General features: G+C 42.2%; 1 protein-coding gene across 2 annotated transcripts in view; it reads left to right on the forward strand.

The window, feature by feature from the left end:
• The window catches only part of LOC139761938 (dipeptidase 1-like), an 83,054-nt gene that overhangs the window by 19,054 nt on the left and 49,581 nt on the right, over window positions 1-14,419 (forward strand). For both annotated transcript variants that reach the window (XM_071686630.1, XM_071686631.1), the window contains exon 4: window positions 14,027-14,159. In XM_071686630.1, the coding sequence (XP_071542731.1) occupies window positions 14,027-14,159 (133 nt within the window). The remainder of the gene's footprint in view (window positions 1-14,026; window positions 14,160-14,419) is intronic.

A 14,419-nucleotide genomic window follows, 5' to 3' on the forward strand; every position in this document is an offset into this window, starting at 1 on the left:
AACCATCTCACACCACATACTGTCCTCAAACATTTCATTTCCAACACATCCACCCTCCGCACAACACCGTTTATAGCCTATGCTCCGCAACCATATATATATATATATATATATATATTTATATTTATATTTTTTTCTTTATACATATTCGCCATTTCCCGCGTTTGCGAGGTAGCGTTGAGAATAGAGGACTGAGCCTTAGATGGAAAATCCTTACTTGGCCCCCTTGTCTGTTCCTTCTTTTGGAAAAGTAAAAAACTGGAGAGGAGGATTTCCAGCCCTCGCTTCCTCCCCTTTTAGTCACCTTTTACGACACGCACGGAATACGTGGGAAGACTAAAAGGGGTGGGAGCAGGGGCCTGGAAATCCTCCCCTCCTGTTTTACTTTTCCTAAAGAATGAAGAGACAAGGGGGCTAACGCGCGAAATGTTGTGACGTATGTGTACGTCCTTATCGGGTAATTTCAGTGCGTACGTGTTTTGTCCGACCCTGTTACATGTGTTGTAGGTGGGGGGATCTGTGAGTAGAGGTCACTGAAGTGTGAGGCAGGGGGGAAGGTTTTTATTTCTCCCTGGTGGGTGTTGGATAGAGTGACTTGGGTGGGAGTGGTGTCGTGCTTATGTATGCTGAAGTGGAACCGTGCTGGGAGGATCTTTAATTTCACTGTAGGTGGTGAGTGTTTCTGGTTGCTAGACGGCAGCTAGTGATTGCTCTGACTGCACTATTATATGTAGCTTGGAGCTTTGTTATGTTTTCGATTGAGAGGATGGAAGACCAGGTAGAGAAGGCCTAGTCTGATGTGGAGCGGATGAAGTGTTTGTATGGGGATGTTGAGGGATTCTTTCTCTTGTCCAGTCTAATGCCAACTAGTGTTCTGAGGACGTTTGAATTTGTGCTTTGCTTTTGTGTTGATGTTATTGATATGGGGAGTGAATGACATGAGTGTGTCGTATGTGATGTCTGGAATGGTTGGTATTTTGTTTAGTGGAAGTGACTGACCACTTAAAGTGAGGGAAGATGTGAGATGGATTCGTGTCTGTCTTGGGTTTAAAGATTGAAGACTATTGCGGAGATACAGACATTCTGCTCTTGGTGAGCCATTGTTCCAGTTGTGTAATGTCGGGCTCCATGTTTTATGTAGCTACTGTGATGTCAGGGTATTGTGATGTGACTGTAAGGTCGTGCATATGAAAGGACCTTTATGAAGAAGCTTGCCGGAAGTAATAGAAGGTCGTGTAGTTCTTTGGGTAAGTCCATTGTAGAGTTTGAGTGTTTTAGAGGTGAAGCCATTGTGAATGACTCGGGCATAGCGGCCGGCCCTGAAATTGGTCAACCACTTTTTGTCATTTTTGTGGAGGGTGGTGTAAAGTATTTTTCGTGTGACGGATATGTCGGGGAACAGTGTCCAATGCTTTGTTGATATCTGTTGCCAACAGAGCTGTGTGGGAATTCATTTAAAGACCGAGATTCTCTTGTGTTTTGGGAGACTTGATGTACATGAGTGGGAGTATCTGAGATGTTATCAGAGCCTATTATGTTTGTGATAGCCCCAGGGTGATAGATACTTTGAGAAAAAATCAGATGATATCAAATATATGTCTTATGGAAAAACACAATCATGGAGACACGAATACAGTAACAAATGCAATACGATCCTGTTTGGGTGCGTTTAGAATCCTGTTTGGATTGAAACATACTTAAGTTTTATTCAGTATGTTTTGATCTAGATATTACTAGATACTTTATACAATAGATTTCTTATCCAGAAGCCCGAAGACCCACTTTAGAAACAAAACAGTAAGAAATTGTTGAATGATAAAGATGATGAACTGCTCATGCAATCAGGAGTATTCCTCTGCCTTGTATTCTACGATTAACATTCATCTACTTTGTGTAACAAGACGTCACGACACTAGATAAGTTCAACGCAGATCTCTCTCTCTTCAAGATGGTTAAGCTGGATTAAAGAAGCATTTCTGTAAGCATATAGGAACGTCGCCACATCACCTGCACACCAATAGCCTCGTCTTGATCAAGGACGTAAGACAGGCACCACAAAAGGACATTGCTCCCACTCGAAATTCTCATTCCGTCTTTAGGCAAACTTATTACATGTTTCTGTCGCGGTATATTCCTCGATATAGCTTCGTCAGTGATCGAGTTCTCTCGTCCCAGGCTGCTGGTGGCCGATCAAGACTGGTGTCTGGCGTGTGATGGTCACATATTTATTTTTTTCCTTTACTCACCTACAACACAATCTCTACCAATTTTAGTTTGTTGGTTAAAATTCGTTTTTGATGATTGGCATATATATATATATATATATATATATATATATATATATATATATATATATATATATATATATATATATATATATATATATATATATATATGCCAATAGAATGTAAGAAAGTAAATTCTCGATTAATATGGGTAAAATTGAAAGTTGATGGAGAGAGGTGGGTGATTATTGGTGCATATGCACCTGGGCATGAGAAGAAAGATCATGAGAGGCAAGTGTTTTGGGAGCAGCTGAATGAGTGTGTTAGCGGTTTTGATGCACGAGACCGGGTTATAGTGATGGGTGATTTGAATGCAAAGGTGAGTAATGTGGCAGTTGAGGGAATAATTGGTATGCATGGGGTGTTCAGTGTTGTAAATGGAAATGGTGAAGAGCTTGTAGATTTATGTGCTGAAAAAGGACTGATGATTGGGAATACCTGGTTTAAAAAGCGAGATATACATAAGTATACTTATTTAAGTAGGAGAGATGGCCAGAGAGCGTTATTGGATTACGTGTTAATTGACAGGCGTGCGAAAGAGAGACTTTTGGATGTTAATGTGCTGAGAGGTGCAACTGGAGGGATGTCTGATCATTATCTTGTGGAGGCTAAGGTGAAGATTAGTATGGGTTTTCAGAAAAGAGGAGTGAATGTTGGGGTGAAGAAGGTGGTGAGAGTAAGTGAGCTTGGGAAGGAGACCTGTGTGGGGAAGTACCAGGAGAGACTGTGTACAGAATGGAAAAAGGTGAGAACAATGGAAGTAAGGGGAGTGGGGGAGGAATGGGATGTATTTAGGGAATCAGTGATGGATTGCGCAAAAGATGCTTGTGGCATGAGAAGAGTGGGAGGTGGGCTGTTTAGAAAGGGTAGTGAGTGGTGGGATGAAGAAGTAAGAGTATTAGTGAAAGAGAAGAGAGAGGCATTTGGACGATTTTTGCGGGGAAAAAATGCAATTGAGTGGGAGAAGTATAAAAGAAAGAGACAGGAGGTCAAGAGAAAGGTGCAAGAGGTGAAAAAAAGGGCAAATGAGAGTTGGGGTGAGAGACTATCAGTAAATTTAGGGAGAATAAAAAGATGTTCTGGAAGGAGGTAAATAGGGTGCGTAAGACAAGGGAGCAAATGGGAACTTCAGTGAAGGGCGTAAATGGGGAGGTGATAACAAGTAGTGGTGATGTGAGAAGGAGATGGAATGAGTATTTTGAAGGTTTGTTGAATGTGTCTGATGACAGAGTGGCAGATATAGGGTGTTTGGGTCGAGGTGGTGTGCAAAGTGAGAGGGTTAGGGAAAATGATTTGGTAAACAGAGAAGAGGTAGTAAAAGCTTTGCGGAAGATGAAAGCCGGCAAGGCAGCAGGTTTGGATGGTATTGCAGTGGAATTTATTAAAAAAGGGGGTGACTGTATTGTTGACTGGTTGGTAAGGTTATTTAATGTATGTATGACTCATGGTGAGGTGCCTGAGGATTGGCGGAATGCGTGCATAGTGCCATTGTACAAAGGCAAAGGGGATAAGAGTGAGTGCTCAAATTACAGAGGTATAAGTTTGTTGAGTATTCCTGGTAAATTATATGGGAGGGTGTTGATTGAGAGGGTGAAGGCATGTACAGAGCATCAGATTGGGGAAGAGCAGTGCGGTTTCAGAAGTGGTAGAGGATGTGTGGATCAGGTGTTTGCTTTGAAGAATGTATGTGAGAAATACTTAGAAAAGCAAATGGATTTGTATGTAGCATTTATGGATCTGGAGAAGGCATATGATAGAGTTGATAGAGATGCTCTGTGGAAGGTATTAAGAATATATGGTGTGGGAGGAAAGTTGTTAGAAGCAGTGAAAAGTGTTTATCGAGGATGTAAGGCATGTGTACGTGTAGGAAGAGAGGAAAGTGATTGGTTCTCAGTGAATGTAGGTTTGCGGCAGGGGTGTGTGATGTCTCCATGGTTGTTTAATTTGTTTATGGATGGGGTTGTTAGGGAGGTAAATGCAAGAGTTTTGGAAAGAGGGGCAAGTATGAAGTCTGTTGGGGATGAGAGAGCTTGGGAAGTGAGTCAGTTGTTGTTCGCTGATGATACAGCGCTGGTGGCTGATTCATGTGAGAAACTGCAGAAGCTGGTGACTGAGTTTGGTAAAGTGTGTGGAAGAAGAAAGTTAAGAGTAAATGTGAATAAGAGCAAGGTTATTAGGTACAGTAGGGTTGAGGGTCAAGTCAATTGGGAGGTGAGTTTGAATGGAGAAAAACTGGAGGAAGTGAAGTGTTTTAGATATCTGGGAGTGGATCTGTCAGCGGATGGAACCATGGAAGCGGAAGTGGATCATAGGGTGGGGGAGGGGGCGAAAATTTTGGGAGCCTTGAAAAATGTGTGGAAGTCGAGAACATTATCTCGGAAAGCAAAAATGGGTATGTTTGAAGGAATAGTGGTTCCAACAATGTTGTATGGTTGCGAGGCGTGGGCTATGGATAGAGTTGTGCGCAGGAGGATGGACGTGCTGGAAATGAGATGTTTGAGGAAAATGTGTGGTGTGAGGTGGTTTGATCGAGTAAGTAACGTAAGGGTAAGAGAGATGTGTGGAAATAAAAAGAGCGTGGTTGAGAGAGCAGAAGAGGGTGTTTTGAAATGGTTTGGGCACATGGAGAGAATGAGTGAGGAAAGATTGACCAAGAGGATATATGTGTCGGAGGTGGAGGGAACGAGGAGAAGAGGGAGACCAAATTGGAGGTGGAAAGATGGAGTGAAAAAGATTTTGTGTGATCGGGGCCTGAACATGCAGGAGGGTGAAAGGAGGGCAAGGAATAGAGTGAATTGGAGCGATGTGGTATACAGGGGTTGACGTGCTGTCAGTGGATTGAATCAAGGCATGTGAAGCGTCTGGGGTAAACCATGGAAAGCTGTGTAGGTATGTATGTTTGCGTGTGTGGACGTGTGTATGTACATGTGTATGGGGGGGGGGGGGTTGGGCCATTTCTTTCGTCTGTTTCCTTGCGCTACCTCGCAAACGCGGGAGACAGCGACAAAGTATAAAAAAAAAAAAAAAAAAAAAAAAAAAAATATATATATATATATATATATATATATATATATATATATATATATATATATATATATATATATATATATATATATATATATATATATATATATTCATATTTATATTTTTTTCTTTTTACATATTCGCCATTTCCCGCGTTTGCGAGGTAGCGTTGAGAACAGAGGACTGAGCCTTAGATGGAAAATCCTCACTTGGCCCCCTTGTCTGTTCCTTCTTTTGGAAAAGTAAAAACTGGAGGGGAGGATTTCCAGTCCCCGCTCCCTCCCCTCTTAGTCGTCTTTTACAACCCGCAGGGAATACGTGGGAAGACTAAAAGGGGTGGAAGCGGGGGCCTGGAAATCCTCCCCTCCTGTTTTACTTTTCCTAAAGAATGAAAAGACAAGGGGGCTAACGCGCGAAATGTTGTGACGTATGTGTACGTCCTTATCGGGTAATTTCAGTGCGTACGTGTTTTGTCCGACCGTGTTACATGTGTTGTAGGTGGGGGGATCTGTGAGTAGAGGTCACTGAAGTGTGAGGCAGGGGGGAAGGTTTTTATTTCTCCCTGGTGGGTGTTGGATAGAGTGACTTGGGTGGGAGTGGTGTCGTGCTTATGTATGCTGAAGTGGAACCGTGCTGGGAGGATCTTTAATTTCACTGTAGGTGGTGAGTGTTTCTGGTTGCTAGACGGCAGCTAGTGATTGCTCTGACTGCACTATTATATGTAGCTTGGAGCTTTGTTATGTTTTCGATTGAGAGGATGGAAGACCAGGTAGAGAAGGCCTAGTCTGATGTGGAGCGGATGAAGTGTTTGTATGGGGATGTTGAGGGATTCTTTCTCTTGTCCAGTCTAATGCCAACTAGTGTTCTGAGGACGTTTGAATTTGTGCTTTGCTTTTGTGTTGATGTTATTGATATGGGGAGTGAATGACATGAGTGTGTCGTATGTGATGTCTGGAATGGTTGGTATTTTGTTTAGTGGAAGTGACTGACCACTTAAAGTGAGGGAAGATGTGAGATGGATTCGTGTCTGTCTTGGGTTTAAAGATTGAAGACTATTGCGGAGATACAGACATTCTGCTCTTGGTGAGCCATTGTTCCAGTTGTGTAATGTCGGGCTCCATGTTTTATGTAGCTACTGTGATGTCAGGGTATTGTGATGTGACTGTAAGGTCGTGCATATGAAAGGACCTTTATGAAGAAGCTTGCCGGAAGTAATAGAAGGTCGTGTAGTTCTTTGGGTAAGTCCATTGTAGAGTTTGAGTGTTTTAGAGGTGAAGCCATTGTGAATGACTCGGGCATAGCGGCCAGTCCTGAAATTGGTCAACCACTTTTTGTCATTTTTGTGGAGGGTGGTGTAAAGTATTTTTCGTGTGACGGATATGTCGGGGAACAGTGTCCAATGCTTTGTTGATATCTGTTGCCAACAGAGCTGTGTGGGAATTCATTTAAAGACCGAGATTCTCTTGTGTTTTGGGAGACTTGATGTACATGAGTGGGAGTATCTGAGATGTTATCAGAGCCTATGATGTTTGTGATAGCCCCAGGGTGATAGATACTTTGAGAAAAAATCAGATGATATCAAATATATGTCTTATGGAAAAACACAATCATGGAGACACGAATACAGTAACAAATGCAATACGATCCTGTTTGGGTGCGTTTAGAATCCTGTTTGGATTGAAACATACTTAAGTTTTATTCAGTATGTTTTGATCTAGATATTACTAGATACTTTATACAATAGATTTCTTATCCAGAAGCCCGAAGACCCACTTTAGAAACAAAACAGTAAGAAATTGTTGAATGATAAAGATGATGAACTGCTCATGCAATCAGGAGTATTCCTCTGCCTTGTATTCTACGATTAACATTTATCTACTTTGTGTAACAAGACGTCACGACACTAGATAAGTTCAACGCAGATCTCTCTCTCTTCAAGATGGTTAAGCTGGATTAAAGAAGCATTTGTGTAAGCATATAGGAACGTCGCCACATCACCTGCACACCAATAGCCTCGTCTTGATCAAGGACGTAAGACAGGCACCACAAAAGGACATTGCTCCCACTCGAAATTCTCATTCCGTCTTTAGGCAAACTTATTACATGTTTCTGTCGCGGTATATTCCTCGATATAGCTTCGTCAGTGATCGAGTTCTCTCGTCCCAGGCTGCTGGTGGCCGATCAAGACTGGTGTCTGGCGTGTGATGGTCACATATTTATTTTTTTCCTTTCCTCACCTACAACACAATCTCTACCAACTTTAGTTTGTTGGTTAAAATTCGTTTTTGATGATTGGCATATATATATATATATATATATATATATATATATATATATATATATATATATATATATATATATATATATATAAATTACTTTGTCGCTATCTCCCGCGCTAGCGAGGTAGCGCAAGGAAACAGACGAGAGAATGGCCCAGCCCACCCACATGCACATGTATATACATACACGTCCACACACGCAAATATACATACCTATACATCTCAACGTATACATATTTATATACACACACAGACATATACATATATACACATGTACATAATTCATACTGTCTGCCATTATTCATTCCCATCGCCACTCCGCCACACATGAAATAACAACCCCCTCCCCCCGCATATGCACGCGGCAGCGTTAGGAAAAGACAACAAAGGCCGCATTCGTTCACACTCAGTCTCTAGCTGTCATGTATATAGCACTGAAACCACAGCCCCCTTTCCACATCCAGGCCCCACAGAACTTTCCATGGTTTACCCCAGATGCTTCACATGCCCTGGTTCAATCCATTGACAGCATGTCGACCCCGGTATACCACATCGTTCCAATTCACTCTATTCCTTGCACACCTTTCACCCTCCTTCATGTTCAGGCCCCGATCACTCAAAATCTTTTTCACTCCATCTTTCCACCTTCAATTTGGTCTCCTACTTCTCCTCGTTCCCTCCACCTCTGACACATATATCCTCTTTGTCAATCTTTCCTCACTCAATCTCTCCATGTGACGAAACCATTTCAAAACACCCTCTTCTGTTCTCTCAACCACACTCTTTTTATTACCACACATCTCTCTTACCCTATTATTACTTACTCGATTAAACCACCTCACACCACATATTGTCCTCAAACATCTCATTTTCAGCACATCCACCCTCCTCCGCACAACTCTATCTATAGCCCAAGCTTCGCAACCATTTAACATTGTTGGAACCACTATTCCTTCAAACATACCCATTTTTGCTTGCCGAGATAATGTTCTCGACTTCCACACATTCTTCAACGCTCCTAGAGCTTTCGCCCCCTCCCCCACCCTATGATTCACTTCCGCTTCCATGGTTCCGTCCGCTGCCAAATCCACTCCCAGATATCTAAAACACTTTACTTCTTCCAGTTTTTCTCAATTTAAACTTACCTCCCAATTGACTTGTCCCTCAACCCTACTGTACCTAATAACCTAGCTCTTAATCACATTTACTCTCAGCTTTCATCTTTCACACAATGTACCAAAATCAGTCACCAGCTTCTGCAGTTCTTAACACGAATCAGCCACCAGCGCTATGTCATCAGCGAACAACAACTGACTCACTTCCCAAGCTCTCTCATCCACAAGAGACTGCATACTTGCCCCTCTTTCCAAAACTCTTGCATTCACCTCCCTAACAACCCCATCCATAAACAAATTAAACAACCATGGAGACATCACACACCCCTGCCGCAAACCAACATTCACTGAGAATCAATCACTTTCCTCTCCTCCTACACGTACACATGCCTTACATCCTCGATAAAAACTTTTCACTGCTTCTGACAATTTGCCTCCCACACCATATATTCTCAATACCTTACACAGAGCATCTCTGTCAACTCTATCATATGCCTTCTCCAGATCCATAAATGCTACAACAAATCCATTTGCTTTTCTAAGTATTTCTCACATACATTCTTCAAAGCAAACACCTGATCCACACATCCTCTACCATTTCTGAAACCACATTGCTCTTCCCCAGTCTGATGCTCTGCACAAGCCTTCACCCTCTCAATCAATACCCTCCTATATAATTTCCCAGGAATACTCAACAAACTTATACCTCTGTAATATGAGCACTCATTTTTATCCCCTTTACCTTTGTACAATGGCACTATGCAAGCATTCCGCCAATCCTCAGGTACCTCACCATGAGTCATACATACATTAAATAGCCTTACCAACCAATCAACAATACAGTAGCCCCCTTTTTTTTAATAAATTCCACTGCAATACCATCCAAACCCGCTGCCTTGCCGGCTTTCATCTTCCGCAAAGCTTTACTACCTCTTCTCTGTTTACCAAATCATCCTCCCTAACCCTCTCACTTTGCACACCACCTCGACCAAAACACCCTGTATCTGCAACTCTATCATCAAACACATTCAACAAACCTTCACAATACTCAATCCATCTCCTTCTCACATCACGACTACTTGTTATCACCTCCCCAATAGCCCCCTTCACTGAAGTTCCCATTTGTTCCCTTGTCTTACGCACTTTATTTACCTCCTTTCAAAACATCTTTTTATTCTCCCTAAAATTTAATGATACTCTCTCACCCCAACTCTCATTTACCCTCTTTTTCACCTCTTGCACCTTTCTCTTGACCTCCTGTCTCTTTCTTTTATACATATCCCAGTCATTTGCATTTTTTCCCTGCAAATATTGGAAAGGATCACAATTTTGCGCGTGATCAAGTATATTCCTACGAGTCCAAGGGGAAAATGAATCACGATAAGTTCCCAAGTGCACTTTCGTAATAATCACATCATCAGGGGAGATACAAGAAAGAAGTATAAGTCAGTTGATATACAACGAAGAGGCGTAGCCAGGACGCCATTTGATGAACATGTGACTGTCCAAGACAGACAACAGGCGTATCATATGTGGACAAGAAGGTGAATTGTTTACAAATTTTATCAACAATAAAGTTATCCATATGTTTCATTTTCTCCGTGGACTCATAGGAATATATAGATATATATATATATATATATATATATATATATATATATATATATATATATATATATATATATATATATATATAGGGGAGAAAGAATACTTCCCACGTATTCCCTGCGTGTCGTAGAAGGCGACTAAAAGGGGAGGGAGCGGGTGGCTGGAAATCCTCCCCTCTCGTTTTTTTTTTTGATTTTCCAAAAGAAGGAACAGAGAAGGGGGCCAGGTGAGGATTTTCCCTCTAAGGCCCAGTCCTCTGTTCTTAACGCTACCTCGCAAACGCGGGAAATGGCGAATGGTATGAAAAATATATATATATATATATATATATATATATATATACATATATATATATATATATATATATATATATATATATATATATATATATATATATATATATATATATATATTCTTTTATCACAATTCCTCAGGACCTCTTTTTTTGAAAAGGTCCTGAGTTATTCCAAGACTCCTCTCCCAGGGCTGCTGCAGCTCCCCTGCTGTGCTATTTCCAGAAGCAGGGGAGTGATGGACTCCTTCAGGAGTGACAAATATTTTATCGAGACTGTCACTCCAGGATGACAGCCTAGCTAATAAAGGTGAATTTTTCCCCGGCATGCAACCCAGCTGAAGCAGTTCACCTTAACTAGATGGGTGGTGATGAAGATGAAATAGTGATTAAAACTAATTATGACTTAAGTCTTGCTGTGCTGAAGCTGCAGCAATCGTATGTCATAGGGATCCGAGGAGCGTGTATAGTACCAGGCCTATTCCCATAACGTCATACCAGGGATGCTGTTAATTTGGCAATGCAGTTCTTAGATATCAATAAAGTCTTAAGTATGTGATGTGGAGATCTTTAAAGAATTCACACTATACATTAGACTTACAGTAGAGTAAGCAACACCAGTATGATCAGTCCACTTAAAAAGGACATACTGATCTTCTGGAGAAGGTACAGAAGAAGAGAACAAAGATTGTACACGACGTTAAAGGAACGAGGCTATAAGGAGAGGCAAACAACCATGGAATTACCCACGCTGGAAGAGAGGAGAAACGGGGACGATGATAAAACCACACAACTTTCTGAATAGATTTGATGATGCAGATACTGAGCAGATTTCGGAGATTGAAACAGTCTGGTTGATGGGAGGATACAGTCGGACACTGAACAAGAACCAAGTTACGAAAGATGTCAAGTAATACTCGTCTATTAGCATGGGACAAACTCGAGAGGAAACTGTTAATGCAGACAGTACAGATAAGCTTGAATGGTTGCCTAATACAAAAGAAAATTGGAGATGAGGTTCCCGGATTGTAAAACTCCTTCCCATACAGCACAGTTGTACAGTCACACATAGTCAATTACACACACACACACACACACACACACACACACACACACACACACACGGGGAGGGGACTCCGTGGTGCAGTGGTTGGCATTTCTAATTATGAGTCAACACACTCCCAACCGGGGTCCCGTTTTCATGGGTTCGAATCCTTGGCGAGGCAGACGGACCATAACCGTCCCCTTGTTCATCGTCCCCTCGGGGTTGCTCGATGAATGGGTGTCTGGCTTAGGTTAGCGCGTATACATACGTAGAAGTAAGGACACAGTACGTATATACAAGGTTAAGAGACGGGGGAACACGAGTGTAAAACTCGCTCCCCGTAACACACAAATGGTCGTCACACAGTGATCACAAAGACTGAGATAAGCAGGCGGATAAACAGACACTACATTAATAGAAGTAGATTGCCATTCATCACACGAATAGGACGAAGCAATACATAAACAAAATGCAGGATTATCGCAAGGCAGGATCCACCAGTGATAACATTTCCTTTTTTTCTTTTCCCCTAATGCCTGGTCATCACTTCAGAAAGAGTTTGGTGATAACACTGTTGTTGTAGTCTGTGATACACCAAATGTTCTGACGGGGTATGGCACCGGGGTCTCATTTCCAAGCTCCTCTCTTTTGACTTCCCTCCCTCACTTTGTTTCACCGTATCTAGCTTGCTCTCCGGCCGATCTATCTCCGTAATTGTCAATGGATCAACCTCTCTCTCTTCACCTGCCAACGGCAGTTAGCGTCCCTCGAGGTTCTATCACACCTCTTCCGCTCTTTTTCCTTTATATCGTTGTTTTCCTCTCGTCAGCAGGTAACCAGACGCCCTCATACGCTGACGACTCAATGCTGCATTCTTCCACTGCCTTCAAGTCCACTCCATCCTCTCTTGCTTGATCTGCATCTCGTGTCGTCACAACTTCTCTCAGATAGGATATCCCGGCAGGGAGGAGGGACATACTGTTTGATTCTAATTACCTCCAGATCCTAATTTCTGCTTATCTCTCTTTCTAAGACGTATAAACCCTCTTACAGCTTCCTCATATCTTTAGATGGATCTGTAATTCCACCGCCCAACATAATGAATATACATGGCATTACTGGAGTTCCAACGCATCTTGCAAAAGACAGATAAATCTTCCTCAAAGAAATTGGGAGTCCTGTGCAGATGCCATTAAATTCTTTTCTTCTGAACAGTTGTTCCGAATTATACAAGGGATTAATCCGTCCCTGTATGGAGCATTGCTCTCACATGTGGGTCGGTTATACCTATACATACCTGCTAGAGAGATATGAGTCAAAAGCAATCCGGATTATCAGCCCTCCTAGTCTGACTTCGAAACTTAATCCACTTGCCCCAAGCAGCGGCGTTGGTTCACTTTCCTCTCCTACATGTAGTGATGTGGTATCTGCTTTCGATAGATGTCTGCTGGTATGCCCCTACCATTAACTAGAGTACGTGATGCTCAGTCAGTTCGTGACTAATATGATTATTATGTGGCAGTTGGTAAACCCAAGTGTGCACCATTGGGATATCGATTTTTTTTCCTGTACTGCGAAGCTTTGGAACTATACCATCTCATGCCTTAACAACCACAACCTATTCTTTTTATAAGACTACCTTCTCCCGTCTTTCCTAACGACTACAACCTATTTTTTTTTTTATAAGACTATCCTCTTCCGTCTTTCCTAACAACTCAAACCTATCTCTTTTTAAAAGACAGACTTTCTGCTTCCTCAGAAACCCTTAGCATGTCTTCTTCTTTTTATTTCTCCCTATCGTAAACACTTTTCATAATTCAGTTAAGGCCAGACCTCGATGTGGACTATTTTTATTTTTTCGTGGCTGAAACTCTCATTAATAATACAGAACTGAAAAATGGGATACAATACTCCATGAGGGAATACATCAACGCACGAACAGCATAATGCAGTATATTAGCGATGAGGAACAGAGTGAGGGCAAAGTAGAGAGCACCACACATGTGCAGGATGCGATACCACACACCCTAGATGCATATCCTGCATACCAGACGCTTTATTGCACACCCGAGATGGCCAGTAACATACTATGATTACGACGCAATGCACCACCTGGCCCGTGCCTGACTGGTGTGGAATGGACCTCAATGCTGTTTTGAGGGCCATATTCCACTGCAACTCCTCCAATTTTTCTCCAACAGTTCTGGTACGTGTACGTTGGAGGGCTGTCCGTGTTTTGGTCCGTGTCCGTCTGGTAACGCATCATTTTCTTTAGCTTTACAACAGTTTTCCTTCATGTCCACGGACCATGGGAGGGAAGTACTTGATCAGATCCGTGATCAGCTGATGCCTCATATTGAACCTTTCTCTCCCAACAGTTTTGGTCCGTGTACGTACCATGCGAGGCGCAGTACATGAACACAGTGCAGCTGCTGCTGGAGCAGATCGATGTCATCAAGAGGATGATCGCCGCCAGCTCTCACGAGACGACCCTAGTCAAATCAACATCAGGTGTGACATAGTGTGTGTCAGCGAGCATTCTCAACCCTTCTTGCTCCATCTATCTGTATCTCTTTTGCTCCTGTGTATCCGCTTGTCGTTCTTCCTTCCTGTCTGTTGATCTATTCATCTTATAGTTTGCATTAGTGATCTTGATTTTTCACAGAGAAAGCATCTGAAGATAATTTTTCAGGAGACATTTCCGTCTCTTCCGTACACAGTACAAGAAGAGATGAACTACTGAATGAGCTGGCGCACGAGAAATAGGTCAC

This window comes from Panulirus ornatus, chromosome 42, assembly GCF_036320965.1.
Source record: "Panulirus ornatus isolate Po-2019 chromosome 42, ASM3632096v1, whole genome shotgun sequence".
Lineage (NCBI taxonomy): Eukaryota > Metazoa > Arthropoda > Malacostraca > Decapoda > Palinuridae > Panulirus > Panulirus ornatus.